Genomic DNA, 19939 nt, shown 5'->3' with positions numbered 1-19939 from the left:
CCAGTGTCTCAGATGTAATGAGGACTTTACAGAATGGACAATTTTGTACTGTAATGACTTGTAAATCTCTGAAATGAAAAACAATTAAATGATTGTTCATCCTATAAACTATAAAACCTACAAACTTAGTATGAAAGAGTAATTCCAAACTTGTATAATTCATATGGTAGTTTTTTTTTTGTTGAAATTTGAATTTCCGAACTTTTAAAAGCTAACTTTATCACAGCTATGGTGACGGCTAGAGGACTGATGCAAGTTTGGCCTATTTCTTATGATTTCCAATGTTCCCTAAACAAGCCTAAACTGTAGGTCTTGCAGTATTCCCCCAATTGTTTTTACTGCTATATGAATAATATACCAGGAAAAGATAGGGCCATTATTTCCCAAATGCTGGAACATTGGAGAAATATAAAAGCCAGTTTATTTTTTAGCCTCCTAAAACCCACACCTATATGTAACCCTTAAGTATAATTGATCATTTTTCCATACTTACCCCACTTTGTGTAAAGTTGGGGAGAAAACAGGGCAATTAAGGTTTATTTATGGGCAAAAAAAAAAGCCAAACCAAACATCTCTTCAATAATGCGCATTTCTCTATGTACATGGAACTGCACTGGCATCCCAAAAAGTAAATAAATGACGAGTTCCATAGTCCAGTAGGCAAGAAGGAGATCTGTAAAAAGTGTTTTGCATTGAAAGAATCAACAGGAGGCATAACATGTATTAATTTGAATGTATTGCAGAGATGTTCTGCATATATTTTCCAAATGTTTTAATTTCTAAAATTAAATTAGTCATTTCATTTTCACAAATTAAATCTTAGAAAAAAAAAGGCTTATTAGATTTGAAGGAGAACTCAAAATTTTTATCACATGACAAACCCAAATTAGGTTATATTTGCAATAGAATCCATTTATTGTGAGTACCATAGCTTTTAGGGTCTTCTGTAACTTAGACTATGTGCTTTTCTGTGTATGGGCTGTGTATGAGAAAAGGGCCATGTGTCTTGTAACAACAACACTGGTTGATCTCATTGATATGGAACTATATAACATGATATTTATCCTAATATGTCTATTCATCCTACTAAAGGTAAAATATTTTAGATAAAAATAGAGATTAATTCAGTAATGTAACCTACTTGACAATGACTCTGTTAGTCATTCAGGCATTGCCATATTTAATCAGCCCACCCTTCTCTTTTTAGCATTTTGGGGATCCTACAATACACTTCCCACTGCTTTTTACACTTTGCTCAAGGAAAATTTAATTCTATCCTTTAGCAACCCATGAAAGCTACCATTACATGTTTTTGAATGTTTAAATGCAACCAAAATTGTGATCGCTTTAAAAAAAATTCTACTTGTTTTGCCAATTTTTCCTTGGGCAGCTTGTATTTGGAACTACTGTACAAAAAATGATGTAATTGTTGGCTTTGTGATGTTGCTAATATTGCATTTTAATTATGATTGTATTTTATTGCTGGTTTGTTTGTCCTTTTGTGTTATATTTTACCGATTCCAGCATGTTGGAAAGAGCTATGCACGTTTGCAATAAATCATGAAATGAGCATTTCAGCCATTCTCCTGTATATTCTTCTCTCCTATTCCATCTTGTGTGTTTGGCTTTTCCTTTGTTTATTAGCAATGCAAAGATAATTTGTGAGCCTTTCATGAGCAGAAACCTGATTGTTTTCAGGATTTATGAAGACGGATTTCCGAGAACACAGCATAAAACTTTTAACATGACAAAAAAAAAAATCCCAAACGTTTAAGGATAAGATAAATCGCTAATTACAGTCATTCTGCCAGGCCATATTCCTACTCGTTAAACTTGAAATCTTATCTGTATGATTGATTTCTCCGACTCCGTTTATGGCAGTGCAGAATGAAAAATAAAAGATGCAGAAAGTGCCAAATTGTTCTTTTGTAAGAATGTAAATTGTACAGCGTTGAAATTAAAACATAGAAAATGCTGAGGTTTTAAAGTAAAACCTTCTGCAAAATGGTGCAGTGAAAATTGCATGATGAATATGTATAATGAGAAGTTATCTTCATGTCAAAATGATTGGTAGATCCAAATGTAGAGGCAGGTGAAGTTATTTGTATATCCCAACATTGATGTCAAGCTTGGTCCCTTCCATTTTTAATTCCAAGCCTCTATGGGTCCTCTACTAGTAGAAGAGGGCTGGGCCATTCTTTCACAGAAAAGTGAAAAAAGTTGAGACATGCATAAAACTTTAGCTGTTTATATATCTGTATCTACAAATCATTTTAGCTTGCAGTTTTCATGGGACTATCCTGTTGCTTAAATATTTTTCATCACCCAATTTACTTGTCAAAATATGTATCCAACAATTATGTGTATGGACTTGTATACAAAGGATGCGCAAAAATTGGTACAAAGAATATCCAATTCAACAAATTCATACAAAACCATGAATTAGGCTTTTGGTAATTCTTTGCGCATCATTCAGTCTCAGCCAGGTAGCGTTAGATATACCTAGATGCAGCATGAAATATACTTTTAGCAGGCTTTAGTGGTTTTTCAAGTTTTCAAGCCTTACAAAATGAACATGAACATTAATAAACAGGATAAGGGCATGCAACATGTATCATGATTATTTTTGTTTTTTAGAGGAATAGGTTCAAGGTTCAAAATATGGTTTGACCAAGTGGCACCTGCTATATATTTTCCTTACCAGCACAGAAGTTTCATTGCTTTATGGTTTAGCCAACCCAATGGCAGATGCAGAATTTCTTCTATTAATGGGGCTAATATATTAAAGCTCTCCAAGACTGGTGACTATTATAGACTATCATTGGAGAACTGGGGTGATCTATCAAGCCAAGAATGGATCTGGTGCATGCTAAAACATTTGCCAACTAATAGGAAATGATTTTTAAGATATCCATTCCCGGTTTGATGGATCACCCAGGATCACCCTTAATATTCTATCTTCTCGAGTCGTGGAGAGCTTTACTAAACTGAGCCCAATGTCTGTAGTTTACACACAGATCAGGAGGGCCCATGAACAAATACTTATTATTATCTCTGTTACTCCATTTGGTGACAACATGGTAAAGGCAAAGGCAGGCTACCCATCTGGTTTGTTGGGTAAAGTTTGGGGCCATTTTTGCAACTTTGATATCCAATTCCAAGACCCAATAATTCATTGAAAGATATTTAAAAAAGTATGATTTTCTGAAACATGCCAACATTGAAAGTGGCCACTGTTTTTAAACTAGTTCCTTGGGAAACAATGCACCCTGATATATGCACCGAGCACAGTTGCATTCAATGAAAACCAACTGCACTCAAAGGGAAATTTTAAACTTGAGTAGATTTATTGAATGCTCTTCAGTTGTAACAAAAATCACCAGGAGATTTAAAAAAAATTTTGTTCAATCTGCAGTTATCCCATAAATGTGGCTGGGATGAAATATTGAAGTCTCTATGAGTCAAACTGAACTGCACTGCCTGGGACAAGGGCAGTGTCTATACAATATTGGTTTCCGAGCCATTTTGGCAGTCCAGGCCCAGATTTTGGAATAGACCTGGAATTTGTTGGGCATCCAAATTCACCATCTAGATACAAATGTGATTGACAACCACACAACATAATTATTTGCTGGTGTGTTTTTGACTGGAGCTTTCCCCAAATTCCATATCATTATCATTAATGGTGTGTATTGTGCAAGCAATCAATGCAGTGCATTGTCCAGGTAATTCTTGTGCATGCTTTTTTTAATTGGCTTTTGAATCATCTGCACTTTTCCCGCTTGCTTGGCTGCTGCCTGTTTGCAATCCAAAAAAGCTTCAAATTTGCCCTCACAAATATTTTTGTATCCCTTGCCCCCTTTTTGTTATAATTTGTGATTTCCCAAAGATTGCAAATCAGTTCAGGAGAAAATAGCAGAGGCAATTGAAGGAAAACAACTTGCGGATTCCGAGCCAGAGCCCAGCGACTCGAGCACGGATGAAGAGGACAACTTAAAAGGAATCAACATTGCACGGAAACGTAAGATGACAATTTAAAGGGATGTTGCTGGTAAAATGTGTTTTAAAGAAACCTACATATATGGAGTAGGTGAATGATACATTCACTTTTTATAAAATATAACTCCTATTTATATTTCAAAGTTAGTCTTGAGCTTTGATTTTTATTAATGGACTCCAGTTTTAGGGTCAATATTAATAAACAGGTTTTATATAGCACCAACATATTACACAGCGCTGTACATTACATAGGGGTTACAAATGACAGACAGATATAAACAGTGACACAGAAGGAGGAGAGGACCTTGCCCAGAAGAGCTTACAATCTAAGAGAAGGGGGAAGTATCACACAATAGAAGGGAATATGGAATGTTGGCTAAGTTGTGAAGGTTATATAAGACAGAAGAAGACAGGTAGGCAAGTTTTAAAAGATGGGTTTTAAGAGTCTTTTAAATATGCAGAAAGTAGGAGCAAGCCGAATAGTTATATAGTAGGTCAGGTTGAAAAAAGACAGTCCATCAAGTTCAACCACTAGGGAAATAAACATATCCCAGATATAAAACCCTATGGAAAGCAAAAATCCCCTGGAACAATTTGCTTCAACAGAGGAAAAAATTCTTTCCTGATTCCATGAGGCAATTGGATGTTCCCTCGATCAACAGTCACTGTTATCTTTACATTAAAGTCTTAATACCCAGGATGAGGAAGACCATTCCAGGGAGTTGGGGCAGCTCTAGAAAAGTCTTGGAGCCGTGCGTGTGATGAGAATATGAGTGAGGAAGTCAGTTGTAGATCATCTGAGGAGCGGAGAGGAGTATTTTTTTACCAGGTCAGAAAGGTAAGTGGGACAAGAACTGTGGAGGGATTTGAAGGCAAAGCACAGGAGATGAATTTGATTCTAAGGTGAAATGGAAGCCAATGAAGAGAACTACAAAGAGATGTAGCGGAAGAGGAACAGTTGGAAGGATGGATGAGTCTAGCTGCAGCATTCATAATAGATTGTAGAGGAGAGAGTCAGGTTAGTGGAATACCAGAGAGGAGGAGGTTACAGTAGTCCAGACGGGAGATGATAAGAGCATGTACAAGGAGTTGTTGCATAGGAGAAAGTGACAGGACCTGGAAATGTTCTAAATGTGGGGGGTAAATGAGAGGGCAGAATCAAAGGTGACACCAAGACAACGTGCCTGAGGGGAGGGCCGAATAACAGTGTTGTTAACAGTTAGATATATGTCAGTGGGAGATTTGGAATGTGTGTGTGGGGGGGGGGGGGGGGGGTAAGTTCTGTTTTATCCAGGTTGAGTTTCATAAACCTGACAGCATGAGACCTTATCTAGGACTAGATTGTAAGCTCTGCGGGGCAGGGTCCTCTCCTCCTGTATCACTGTCTGTATTAGTCTGTCATTTGCAATCCCTATTTAATGTACAGCGCTGAGTAATATGTTGGCGCTATATAAATCCTGTTTATTAATAATAATAATAATAATAATAATAGGACTGAGGGAGACAGGTCAGGGGTGGACAGATAGATTTGAGTGTTATCAACGTACAGATGGTACTGTAAACCAAAGAAGGATATGAGACTACCGAGAGAGGAGGTGTACAGAGAAAAGAGAACCAATTGGGTTTTAACCCTTCCTATGCATGATATAGAAGATGGGTCATACTGTTCTTGTTCCTGTACTGTTATATCAATTTTTTTATTTAACTTGGTATAGAACAATATGCAACCTCTTCTGTATCCAGAAATAAACGGATTCCACATCTTTTATTTGAACAACAAATGACAACTGTTTTTTTTCAGGTGCTTAAAAATAAACCGGAATACTGCAACACATGTACCTGCATAAAGAGAGAATAAGGAATAATACATCAAATGTATTCAGGCGAAACTACAGCTTCTTCAGCAGCCAATACATAAATGTTCAATCTGGGGAGCTGCAAAAAGCCTCATTGAGTTTTAACACTGTATTTGTCTGTGGGAAGATATTTCCTCAGTTCTTGTTTTATATAGGACAGACAGTGCCTCTCAATGAGGGGCAGGTAGCACTAAAATCACTTTGATTAGAAGAATAGGATATAGTTAGATCAGAACCTTGGCGGGTCTGTGTCCATGTGCACTCTGCAACAGGATTAGGAGTAAAGAGAAAATGCTACTTGATGCTCTAACCCTTCCCTGTCCTATCTTAAACCTGCAGTATTCACAAATCACATATTTAAATAAAAACATTTAGAGTTCAATTTAGGACTGGATCCATTTCAATTATTTCTGTATGCACCAGTAGCCAACAGTGCATCCTAAACTTCTGTAATGTAGATTTAGTGTAATGGGGTTTATTTATAAAAGTGGGTAAAAGTTTGATTTATCTTGACTTCTCAAAAACTGTTCACCATTTTTTTTCACCAGTTTAAAAAAAAGGGAAGATCATTTTTTGGTTGTCAATCTAGGCAACATATTACGATGCACTGTACATTAAATAGGGGTTGCAAATGACAGACAGATACAGACAGTGACACAGGAGGAGGAGAGGACCCTGCCCTGAAGAGCTTACAATCTAGGAGGTGGGGGAAGTATAACACAATAGGAGGGGGGCTATGGAGTGGTGGGAAGTAGTGAGGGTTTAGGAGACAGAAGGAGATGGGTAGGCAGGTGTGAAAATATAGGTTTTCTTTTAAATTAGTGGAATGTACAGTGCAAACTGGGCATTTGGCATGGGTTCAGATCCAGCATCTGCCATATTGTAAGCCTATACAGAGGAAGTGTGTACAGGGCAGAAGAGAATGTGACACTATGATGCAAGAATGATATAGGGGTTCTACAACATTACGTTGCCTTCCCACTCCAATGTCAGTCAAATGTTTTCTTCCTATTTAGCCCAATGTAATAACTTGCTCCCTTCTTTTCCAAATCCATCCACATGCAAACCTCTTCAACTTGCCTATCAAGAATTGCCAGCCCCATCTTGTATTATTTCCACATCTACCCCATAATCTTGGTGTGATCCTTCTGCTCCCTATTTGTACCTTGTCCTCACCTCAGACAAGTCTCTTGTCAACTCTTCTTCTTTTCCCACCATTACCCAATAAATCTTTTTACATTCAGGGAATATTTTTTTCAGACCCTAGTAGAGAACAAACATCTGGGCTGTTAATGTAACAGGGTGCCATGCAAAAGTTTGTTTTTAATACTTGCACAATTTATCTTTCAAAGGTTAGCTTCGGCCACAATGAAAATGATATAGAAAGACAGCACAAAGAAAAGTTTTTTTTCCAAGACTGGAGAGGATATGCTTTGATCAGTGAACCTGGGTGATTCAAAAAACCTTGAATGGATCTGGTCCGGGATTGAAACACTTGCTAACAATCATTCCAGGTGTATCTTCTCCAGCCTTGGAGAGCTTTAACAAATCGGTATCAATGTATCTAGGATATAATGTTTTTTTTTGGGTATCCAAATAGCCCACCAGAACAAAGGGCCATTGGTTTTTTATTGTGTCCCTGAAAGGATTAGTCTGGTCCCTGCACTGCCCCCTTCTAGAACACTACAAAAGAGCACATAATCATAATGAGCAAGGATCTACCTAGCAATTCTGCCCAAATGTCTCCCCCTGCCTAGGCTGCCCCCCCCCCCCTCCAGTCTTGAGGCTCTACATTGATTCTACAGTGCATGAATGGATTGCTTCCATTGTAGATGACTCACGGAGCTCCATGTATATTGCAAACCATTTTAAATTCTGTTAGTTTAGGGATAGGGGAATTTCAAGAGGCAATTTCTGAGATACAGATTGTTTATTCAAAACTCCAGTTTAAAAACTTCAAAGTCATTAAACTGGAGTTTTAGTGTTTTAGGCAAGTGGTTATTGCTGATGCCCCTTCTGCAGTAACACGTTGTTGCGGATGTGCAAAGGCAGCAAAGGTGATTTCCCGGCTTCCCTTGCATGTTCTAGCGATAGAGGAATGGAGTTACCTCACCCCAGCATGGCCAGTCAAGATGGTCAAAAATTATTACTGGGCAGAAGAAGAAAGAAAGATGGCGGCTAGGGGGAGAGGATAGGGTAAGTGCAGCAGGGTTTAGTTCCACTATATTATGCAATGGCCAGCAACAGTTTGGCTCAATTGTGGTGGGGCCTATGTTTAACCTCCCAAATTTTCATGCAAAAAGCAGTACAATTTTTAGCATGGAAATTTATTTTTCATTGTAGGCTATAACTCTTAGGCAAAACTCACTGATATTTAAAAAATTTAACAAATTTATTATTAAACTTTATATACCAAATCACAAAAATCTGTTAAAAAAATAAAAAATATATTTAAACATGTAATATAACTGTACAGTAGCATATATAATATATATATTTATATAATTATATATGTATATTATATGAATATTTCTTTGTATTGGACTCAATACAGCTATTTAGTATTGAATCCAATACAAAAGTATTTGTATTTCCCGACAATCCTCCCGCCCGCACCAATGTCACCGGGAAACCTTGGAGATCCTCGCTGCATTCGCTGGCTGGAGATCGAGGAGGGTGGACGTGTCTCCAGGACCTGCGGCAACCAGCAGGATGACGGGGGGCGACAACGGAGCAAGGTGTTTTTTTTTCAGTTAAAAGCTACCCCCAGTGTGACATAAGAATACTGATTTTTGCCTGGAAAATCCACCCCGAGTCACTCTCTGGAATACCGCTAGGGGATTTAAATATATGCAAAATATTTTATTACAAACTCATGGCTGACAACTTATCCAGCAGTTTGCTGTACAGCCAGGAGTGGCAAACCACACTACGATTTACTGCACACTTGTGTAGCCACATGCAAAAAAAGTTCCCAACTGCTCCCATTTACTAGAATTGGTAGAGGTTGGGACTACAGTTGACCCGACGGCAACTACTACAGGTTATTGAAGGTCTGAATTTAGCCTAACAATTAAAAAAAAAGGAAAATTTAAGATAAACATTTCAAACTAAATCAAACAACCCATAAAATACATTACTGGTGCATTTCTTAGAATTAAACAGCACTGGACTGTTGTCAGTATTTTTAACAAATGTATTTATCTTTTCAATATTTAATTCTTTTCACAGTTTTGACTGAATCCACCCTTCAAGACACTCCAGATGAATCTTCAGTAAAAGAGCAAGAATCCGGACAAGAGCAAGATGAAATGGAAGCCGAAGATAGTGTGGGTTCAAAACATGAAGAGGTTGAGAGGGATTTGAAAGCTGACACAGAAGATGAAATGAAAGAGGCAGCAGGAGATTTAGATCAAGAAATGTCTGAAGAAAAAGTTGAAATACCAAGTGAATATTTTTCAGAAGAATCCACACAATTCAATATAAAAGCCGAAGATGCAGAATCAAATCACACTAACGAGGATGAAGGCTTGGAAGAGAACATTGGTGAAGAGGAAGCGCCGAGGCTTGAATGTGTAACAAAAACAGATTTAATAGATGATAAAATAGAACATATATTAAGTGTTACAGAGGAGCAACTGGAAACACAAGGAAACCAAAAGTCTGAACAGGAAGTGGTCCAATCTGGGGATTTGGATAATGAGAACAGAGAGGAGTCAAATGACCAACATGTTGAGGGTGAAGATACGCCTATTAAAGTGAATGTGGAGAATGAAGAAGCACCTGCTGATGTGAGTAAAGAACATGAAGATGTATCCCTTTATACAAATACTGTAAACAAAGAAGCATCATTTAGTGTTGCTGTGAATAATGAAGAAGTGCCTGCTGCTGTGAATGGAGAGAATGAAGAAAGTGCCGATGCCAAAGTAGAACAAGAAGAAGAACCTGCTGATGAGAACCCAGAGCATACTGAAAAAAGTACTGAAGCAAAATTGGAGAAAGAAGAAGGACCCGCTAATGTATATGTAGAGAACAATGAAGACATTGCTGATGCCAAAGCAAAAAATGAGGAAGCTACTACTGGCGAGGTTGTTGAACATGATGAAACAAATGCTGATATCAATGTGGGGAGTGAAAAAGCAGTTACAGATGAAAGTGTTGATAAGGGGAATGAATCTTCTAGTGTGAATGGGGAAAGTAATATTCCACCTAAAGATGAAAATGTAGAGAATGAAGCAAATGTTGACAATGGTAGAGAGAATACAGAAGAACCGGATGATGTTGAAAACATGGACACTCATCCAGGGGCACCAGGCGATGGAAAAGAGGAAAATGAAGTTGCAACTGATGATATTCATGTGGAGAAGGAGGAAGCACCTGGTGATGAAAATGTTGAAAATGGGAAAGGATCTGGTGATGAAAATGGGGAAGCACCTGATGAAAATGTAGAAAACACAAAAACACCCGGTGATGAAAATGCTGAAACTGAGGAAACACCCAGGGATAAAAATGTTAAAACACCTACTAATGTAATTATGGAGAAAGAAGAAGCAACTGTCGCTGAACATACAGACAATGATAAAGAACCTGAAGGTCTAAATGCTGAAAATGAAGAAGTGCTTGGTGATGTTATTGTTGAAAGCCAAAACGCATCTAGTGAGGTGAATGCTATGTCTGGAGATGTACAGGATGAGGTGAATGGGGAGAATAAAGAAGCGCCTGCTGATGTGAATGCTGAGACTAAAGAAGTACCCAATGAAGTCAATGTAGAAAATGAAAAAGTATCTACTGATGGGAATGCTCTGTCTAGAGAAGAACATGATGGGGTAAAGATAGAGAATGAAGAAGCTCCTTCATCTGATGGTCCAAACATGGAGAATAAAATTGCAGCTGGAAATGTGAATACTAAAGATGAAGAAACGCATGATGATGAAAATGATAACAAAACAAATGCATCTGATGGGATAAGTGATGAGAATAAAGATTCATCTCATGAATCTGGTGACGTGTTTGGTGAACATGAAGAGACAGCAGTAGGTGACAGGAATATAGAGAATGAAGAAGCAACTGGTGATGTGAATGTTGAAAGTGAAAAAACATCTGATGATAAAAATACTAAGGGGGCACCTGAGGCTATAAATATGAAGAATGAAGAGGCACCTTGTGATGTGAATGTGGAAAATAAAGAGGCTGCCCATAATGTGAATGTGGTAAAAGAAGAATCACCTAATGAAGTGAATGTGGAAATGGAAGAGACACCTAGTGACGTGAATGTGGAAAAAGAAGAGACACCTAGTGAAGTGAATGTGCAAAAAGAAGAGACATCTAGTGAAGTGAATGAGGAGAAAGAAGCGGCACCTGGTAATGTGAATGTGGAAAAAGAAGAGGCACCTAGTGAAATGAATGTGGAGAAAGAAGCGGCACCTAGTAAAGTTAATGTGGAAAAAGTGTGGAAAAAGAAGAGGCACCTAGTGAAATGAATGTGGAGAAAGAAGAGGCACCTGGTAATGTGAATGTGGAAAAAGAAGAGGCACCTAGTGAAAAGAATGTGGAGAAGGAAGCAGCAGCTAGTAATGTGAAAGTGGAAAAAGAAGAGACACCTGGTGAAGTGAATGCAGAAAAGGAGGAGACACCTAGTGAAGTGAATGCAGAAAAGGAGGAGACACCTAGTGATGTTAACAAGGCGAATAAAGAGGAACCTAACGATGCAAAAGTAAAGAATGAAGAAACACATGCTGACATAAGTGGGGTGAATAAAGAAGCACCAGTTGAGGAGAAAGTAGAGAATGAAGAAACTCCTGCAGAAGTGAATTTGAAAAATGATGAAGCACCACATGATATGAATGCAGAGAATAAAGATGCTTCTGCTTATGTGAATGTGGTTAATGAAGAAACACAGAGAGATGCGCATGTGGATGATAAAGAATCACTTGCAGATGTAAATAAGGTCAATGAGCAAACACCTGTTGATGTGAATGTAGAAAATGAGGCAGCACCTGTTGATTTAGATATGGAAAAGAAGGCAACAGCAAGTGAAAACGATGTAAAGTATGAAGATATGCCCGGTGAGGCAAATATGGAAGCAGCACCTGCTGAGATAGCTGTGGACAATGAAGAAGCACCTGTTGATAGGAGTGTGATAAATGAAGTGACACCGGGTAAGGTGGATTTTAAGAATGAAGCAGCACCAGATAAGATAGAAGTGGAGAATAATTCATCACTTGCCAAGGTGAATGAAGAGAATGAAGAAACACTCCGAACTTTGAGTGCTGCTGATGCACCAGGGGACAAAGTTGGTGAGAAAAAAGATGAAGCCTCCACTGATGAAGTAATTGAGATAAGTGAACATCCCCGTGATATTGATGTACCTGGACAAGGGGATAAAGATCCAAGTGCACCAAGCAATAATAATGAAGTGCAGGAATCTGAGAATAATGAAAACATTGAACCTGCTGATGACAATCAAAACACAGAAAACAATGAAGGAGAACATTCCGTCACTCTAGTAGAACCTATAGAAATCAAAGATAAAACTTCCGAAAGCAACCAGAAAACTCATGATTCCCATGATGACATTGACATGAAGATAAAGGATCTTAGCCAAGAGAAGCAGAATGAAAGAGTTCAGGAAGAGGATGAAGTCTATCGGACAGTTGATATGAAAGAAGAGAAAGGTGAACAACATGGAGAAACACACATTCACCAAGATGGTGGGGCAGAAACTTCAATTGTTCATGACATTGAAATGACTGATGTCCAATCTACTTCTGAAGACAATAAAGACACAACTACACATATAGAGGGCTGAGAATTTTGAAGGTGAGGGCCATCCAAGTTCCAAATGAGTACTTGTAAAATTATTATAAATCATATAAATCATAAAATCAACTGTCTATGCTGAAGTACAATGGTTTAAGGAGGCAAAAGACAAGGCAAAGTTGCTGATGAAACACACTCACCATAGATTCCACAAAAGTCACACAAAAGCCTTCTATATATACAATAGGCATTTATTTGTATTGGCCAGTAGGGTTGGGCAGATTAATATGGCCAAAATGAGTTTTGCTTTTAAATAACAAACACCACCTTCGGTGAACATCTGTTTTATTTGGAACATGCGTGCTTTTCTCTATTTGACCATTTTTGTATAGTTGCTTCTTTGTTTTTTTTTATGTAATCTTGAATTTGTTCCGTTCAAGCCCCAGTAAAATTGGATTAGAAAACAGTAATTTTAATGTTATATAATTGAGGTGGATAAGGGCCCCTTCCTGGCACAAGCCAAAAACATTTTAAAGGAACTTCTGTAACCCTTAGAAGCCATTTTAAACCCATTGCACCATTTAAAACTAACAAAACCACCTTTTTCAGCTTCCCCAAAATCTCACAATTTTCACAAAAAGTTTGTGAAATGGGAAATCCGATTTCACTTATCAGTAGTAGCTAATTATTGCTAAATTAATTTGGGTAAAATATTTTGAAACAAGTTTTTTTTTCTCCTGTCCACTAGATTGACTCAAAGAGCCATATTCATTAAAGCTATCCAAGATAGACTATCCTGGGCAAACCTGGGTGATCCAGCCAACCCTACATATCCACTTTTTCATGATATGCTAAATTTAAATTATCCAAGTTTTTGACATGTTTGCATTAAATATTTTTTTTTGGGATAAAATGTTATTTTTAAGAATATTAAACAGAAATTTTTGAGGGTGTACTGAATACTTAATATCTGGTTATTTTTATTTTATTTTTATTATTTATGTTTATGATGACCAAACACTCTACCGATTTCTTTTCAGCTTTATCGGCAATCCATTAGAAGAAATAAACTGTGAATGGAAGTCTTGTGGTTTTTCTGAAGATACTATGTGGCATTTTTTGAAATAATATACAGTTCCATATGAACGGCACATTTAAATGAAATATCTATTTTTTAAATGATAATATATATTTATATAAGCAATTGTGTCACTGTTTACCTCTATCATTGGTTGAATACACACTCCTATCGAATGGCTTTCAAGTAGAGTCAATTTAAATTACAGGTTTGTTTTTAAATAGAGTTTTGAATAGAGTGGGCAATATTAGGACCCCATCAATTTTAACTGCTGTAACTGTGTCCCCACTAGAAAGACCAATGAAAATGTAGAGCCTATGTGAGGTTTCCATAGTTGACCTTAGTGTCCTAGCTATTGGAATGTCCCTTACTTCTCATTGTGTCTTTTAGCCCTGGGGCATAACAATAGCCATAGAAGCCCACATGACTTATATAGGGCCCAAGGCCTTCTAAAGCAGCGGTTGCCAACCTTTCGGACCCCACTGGCCACTAAATTCATAATTTTAAATCTGTGGACCATTTATATGAATTTTTAAAAAAAATCTATTTGTAAAAAAATGATCTTCCTATTGGTGTCTGATGAGGACTGTGGAGGCTCTGATTCATTGATCAGCCCATGGTTAGGTGAAGTATTACTATTGTTATTATTATCATTAGTTGCATTATCTTTGCTATTAGAAGAAATGCAAAATATGTGTTTGCTTTTACTCACTCATTATGGGTTTATTTCATTCCAATCCAAGACCAAACAAGAAATGATAGTTGTCAAACTATTTGATGCCATTAAATATAACAGGTAAAGAAAATACACAGTTAAGGTCATACTTACCTAAAAGAGCATCTGAGAAATAAACAAATAAAATTAAACAATGGGATGGGAATCGGTATTCATATGGGTGGGGTGACTGTTGTAATGGTGGAAACAATACTGAAGCATATTGCCCCATACGACTATACTGACATCACGCTGCACCTCCCTTGTTTTTCCATCCCTAGTACAGTTTGTGAATTTAGTGCAATATAAAGGTGAAACTTGTCATTCAGAATATAAAAATTTATTAGAATATTATTTTTGTTTTATTATTAATAAAACATAAAAATTGCAAACAATGTCCAAATTTTTCTTTGGACCACCAAAATTTTCTCGTGGACGACCGGTTGGCAGCCACTGTTCTAAAGGGTCATTGAGGCAATTGAAACAGAATATCATGTGAAGATAACACATATCCATCAAGTTATAATTAAGGATTGTAGAGATTGCTGTTGACCATACCTTGGTAGCCCATGTGATATTTTCAATCAAGAAATGTTGACATCAGTTGGCATATCCATGGTCAGAGACTTCAGAATTGGACCCTATAGTTGGAGACTTCAGAATGATCATCTCCGGTCACAGATTCCCCTTTGCAGATTTTACAGTAAAAAGAACTGATTTAGTTGTCAAAAGTTGGCCATAGCTGGGTCAACTTTTTCATTCATTTGAGAAGCCTATTCCATCAACCATAAGCCAATTCTGAATTTCTAAATTTGGTTGACCAAATACAATCAATATTATTTGTGGAATCAATTGCTTCAGTCAATCATAAAAGTGTTCAATGGGTTTCAGAAACCTCTAAATTGATTTTTGTTTAGTAAAATTGTGGAAAATGTGCACATATGCTTAAATTCATTGTGCTTTTCTCCTTTTAGACCATTTATCAATCTTGGTGTGTTGTAGTATGATCGACTGGTTTTTGATTGATGGTCAACATTTACATCTAATAAGTCAAAAAAACTGATCATTCAAACTAAAGGCAATTTTGTAACGCTGTGGGGGTAATATACCATCTCTATTTGCCCAAATGATCATTGTCCCTGGAGCAAAATGATGGGATGGGAAATCTAAAATGTTCCATTTGTCCTTTTTTCCAAATTTCTAGTTGTCACTGAAACAAAAATTAGAAGCAGGAAAGTAGAAGAAGAAAAATCTTCAAAAGGACACAGGGCATAAAACATAAAAAAATTGTATGAGGTTTAGCTATTACCTTCTCTATCCAAAACAAGCAAAATTGTTATAGTTATACAGTAGAATGGTAAAATAGTATTGGAAATGCAGTGTGTGATCTTTTTTATCTACTTTTGTGGGCTCTTAAATTTTGTTTCCTGTGGTTTACATTTAAAGAAAAAAATGCACTTTGAAACAACAATGTATTTTTTGCTTGTGAGTCATTTTTTTGTGTTATATGTTTTATATCGGTTAAAGGGAGTTCCTAATGCTACCATGTACACAAGTCATCTTGCTGCTGTTTTCATTGCCAGTTTGAAGGGTTTTGCCTGCTTGTTTAGATGAAATTGTAGTAACAGATGCTAATTCTTTTTATACAAACCAATGTCCCCTAGGCTGATGCCAAACAAGCAATCCTGACTCGCCATCCTTGGGATCACTTTCCAGCCCATTTATATCCTTTTTCATACTTGTGTTAGCATTTCACAACAATGACATTAACAAGGGGAGATGAATGCCTCTGTTGTAAACTTTGAACATGAATTACCCCAAAATATTTATAGCTACAGAGGTGATCGATGTTTTTTTTTTTTTAATGTATGCATTTATATAGTGCTACTCCAGTGCGTTACATAATCCAAAATTGTGTCACTAATTTCTCGACCCTAGTAATATATCATTCACATGTTTTGCTAAACCATATTTTTAGGGAAACCAAATAACCTACCAGTATGTTTTTTGGTATGTGGGAGCAACTGGAGTGTTGGGATTAAACTCGTGCAAACATGGGAAACACATACAAGTTGTATGCAGATAGAGTCCTGGCTTGGATTTCAACCTAAGTCTATAGAGCTTCTATAGTGTATATTCTGGGCACAGGTTCAATTTACCATTGGCCAAAACTTTAAGCGAACCCAGTTTAATTCCAGCAATAAAGGTTATGCATCTCAATGTTAACTTGCAATGACTGAAATGTACTTTTAATATTATAACTCTATCATTGATGGTTTACGTTTTTTGGTTGAAATACCCAATTTAATCAACAGATGGTGCTGCAGGTAAAACCTGCACTTGCAGCTCTTGGTCTCAGTACAGTCTAGATAAAGCTATCCAAGTTACAATAGCCAGGGGTCAAAACAAATAGAGAACATGATTTAGGAACAGTGGAGGAAATTTATGAATCTGTCCAAGAAAACAATTGCCTTTGACACATTATTGAGTGCAAACTACATGAATAAAGGAGTTGACCTCTGATGTAACCAATTGCAAATAATACTTTCACAATCAATGTTCGGTTTTCTCGCCAGAGACTTGAAATTGATATTCAGATCACCATCTTCTCATCTAGAATGCTTTCAGATATTTTAAGGAAATCACCACTGATTACATTTGCTCTTCGCAAGAATATTCTAAAAGACGTGTTTGGTGCCTTAAGAGTTTTAAAAGCATTGACCTCAATTGACCTTTCTCAAATGTAGCTAGAAAAAAAAAAGAAGAGAATTTTTAAACACTTACGGTTTGGTTCCTAAAGATATTAAACAAGCATTTGCTTGAATAGCTTTAGTATAGCTAAATATACAATAATATAACATTTTTTTTCTTGGCATATTCATTACCATCTGTCCTTGTTATGCACTTTGGGTTAGGGCCAAGGTACCGTCTGTTACTTTGTATGAAGCTCGGAAGGCACTTGGGAACTTTTTATATTGCAAATGATTTAGTTTGTAAATAAGTCATATACACAACTAAATATAACACAAAGGAAGCACAGTTGGTGGCTTCAAAGGGGTAAAAAGTAAAGAGTTAAATTCTTTCAACTTATTTGGGTCCTCTTTAGTGACTGACAGTATGTTTGATCACAGCTGGGGGCAGACTTCATACAGATCTGGGTTTTAGCATGGAAGTCTGGCCATGTTGATAACCAGAAAGTTTCTATGGCATTGTATAACAACCCCTCCTTAACAACTTAGTTTACCTAAAGGAATGCACTCAATGGGTCTAATTTAGTAAAGCTCTTCAAGAATGAAAAAGATAGACTATCATGAGAAAACCTGGATGATCCAGCAATCCTGAAGTGGATCTGGTTGAAAACATTTTCCAACTAATAGCAAAAGACTTTTAAGAACACTATTTCAGGTTTGCTTTATCACCCAGGTTCTCCAGTGAAGGTCTATCTCTCACGTGGAGAACGTTAATAAATAAGGTCTTATCTTTTGTTGTATTGAGCTGAGGTCTGGAAGTAAATGTCTGGAATTTTATTGCTGTTTACCTCTTTCCCGGAAAACCCTTGAAAAGGGTCAGTCCATTAAAAAGTGTTGTTCCAAATGTAAGAAGAAGTAGTGGGCTAAATCCCCCAACTGGGTCATAAATATTGCCCTTGAACATTGGTGACAAACCTCCACACCTGGCATCCCTAATGCAGCCCTTGTTGTGGCCATCACCAAAGGTTCTTAATTTCTCTATTGAGTTGCTGGTTTCTTAGTCCATTATAATGGAAATACAGCAAATAGTTTAGGAGTGTATGATGTAGCAGCATTTGAATCCCTAGGTGTTATGAAAAATCCAGTTGACGTTCAGAAATCAGGACCTGCCAACATGGCTTTTCTTCTCTACGACTCACCCATAGAGCATGATTTATCAAAGCTTTCCAAAGCGGGAGAAGATAGAATTTCATGGGGGAATTCCCAGCAAACTGGGAAGTGATTTCTGAAAAATAATTTGCTATTTGTTGGCAAATGTTTTCAATCTTGGACCAGATCCATTCTAGGTGTGCTGGATCCCAAACGTTCACCATTGATAGTTTATCTTCTTCAGTCTTGGAGAGCTTTACCAAATCAGGTCCATAGTATAATGCCATGAAAGCAGTGAAAGCATCATTCTATTTTCTCCATAGGAAATAAGACAATAGGCAGTTGGTTACACAGAAATATTGTAACAAAAAATATCTGGTGGATGCAATGAGCTTTTAGGCACTTTGAGTTGACCATGAAATCACTGCTCTTTGTAATAGAGAGTGACCATTGGTCAATAGAAGAAAGAATCTTTCCGATTCTGGGAACTTTAAACTTTTTCTTTATAAATGATGCTCACAGTTGTTAAAAGGTACAGTCCACCCAAAGGGGATACATATTTCTTTTTGGTAGAGTTACACTACCTGATATTTTCTCCTGTCTCTCAGGTACCCTGTTGGGAATATCTCTACAATGAGTTCTGGGGTCTGCTCACCTCTCGTTATGGAAGCTTCCATCACCTTAATTGATTTTTTAGTTATTTTATAATATGGAGAATGTAGTAAGTGATTCTGGGACACAAAAGTGGTTGGGTACACCAAAAACTCTCAGACAGACAAGAACAGAGTTGTGAATTATAGCACAAAGACCACAGAGACACACAAGAAACCAGGAGATGATTTAGCTCACCAGCCAACACTCCACTCCAAAAATAGCTTTTGGGTAGACTGACCCCTAAAATGTTTACATTCTGTACTTTCTAAGCCAAATCAATTTGGTAACAAAATGTCAGTGTGATTTTTGTAATTTGCTCTGTGTGTGTGCTAAAAACTGATATATACAACCTCTGTATTAACTATAACACCAGATGTATGTTTGATTGTTTGAAGGTTAATATAATATATTATTGTTCTTCAAATAAAGAATTATTTTCTATTTTTCTATGTTGACCTTTATGTTATTTGTATGTAAGAACCCCCCCCCAAATCTTTCATTAAGCTGAACTTAAAGTATACATTTTCAGGGGCGGGGGAGTTTGTGGTATTTCAGATATGAGATGAAATAGTAATGTTAATGAAAGCCAATGCACAAAATGTAAAAATGGAGAAATGTACGTTGTTATTGGTTTGGATATGGTTGTGAATGGTTAGAAGCTTTGACAGGTTTTTAGTTCTGTCCCTACTGGGGAGATTCACTCTTTATCCTGGAGACCATTGTCATTTGGAAGCAAAATCCAAAATTACAAGCTGTTTTTGGAATAGGAACAGAGTGGAAATCTTTACTTGTTCTGGTAACAACTGTTTAATAGAAGATGTTACTCACTTTAGAGATTTTCTTTCAATTCTTGTTCCTACTTCTTATAAGATATAGGAAATACTTAAAAGATTTAAGTAGAAGTCAGTTAGCAATACCAAAGGTGCTGCTTGTCCTTTACAACCCCTATTACTGTATAGTGTTGACTACAAGATTTTGAGTCAAGTTCTTCCCTTATTTCCTTTCTTATGGTCTATTTGGAACCTAATCCCAGGAAAAT

The 19939-nt window shown here is 36.9% G+C and overlaps 2 protein-coding genes across 2 annotated transcripts in view; both read left to right on the top strand.

Annotated features, from left to right (window-relative positions):
- Positions 1 to 11335, top strand: part of ERICH3 (glutamate rich 3) — a 55602-nt gene extending 44267 nt beyond the window's left edge. Inside the window, exons 14-15 of the mRNA XM_072420731.1 lie at positions 3890 to 4021; positions 9087 to 11335. Of these exons, the coding sequence (XP_072276832.1) occupies positions 3890 to 4021; positions 9087 to 11335 (2381 nt within the window). The remainder of the gene's footprint in view (positions 1 to 3889; positions 4022 to 9086) is intronic.
- LOC140337158 (uncharacterized) lies at positions 11332 to 19345 on the top strand. Its single transcript, XM_072420729.1, has 2 exons — positions 11332 to 12674; positions 13655 to 19345. Exon 1 carries the CDS (start codon positions 11332 to 11334, stop codon positions 12661 to 12663), a length of 1332 nt encoding a protein of 443 aa, XP_072276830.1. The 3' UTR covers positions 12664 to 12674; positions 13655 to 19345.
- The last annotated feature ends 594 nt before the right edge of the window (positions 19346 to 19939 follow it).

The sequence above is a fragment of the Pyxicephalus adspersus genome, chromosome 8 (assembly GCF_032062135.1).
Source record: "Pyxicephalus adspersus chromosome 8, UCB_Pads_2.0, whole genome shotgun sequence".
Taxonomy (NCBI): domain Eukaryota; kingdom Metazoa; phylum Chordata; class Amphibia; order Anura; family Pyxicephalidae; genus Pyxicephalus; species Pyxicephalus adspersus.
This window is presented reverse-complemented; position numbering and strand designations above follow the sequence as displayed.

Bases quoted from the DNA above. Each gene is read 5' to 3' on its own strand.
- LOC140337158 (XM_072420729.1), top strand. From the start codon at position 11,332: ATGAATGTGGAGAAAGAAGAGGCACCTGGTAATGTGAATGTGGAAAAA.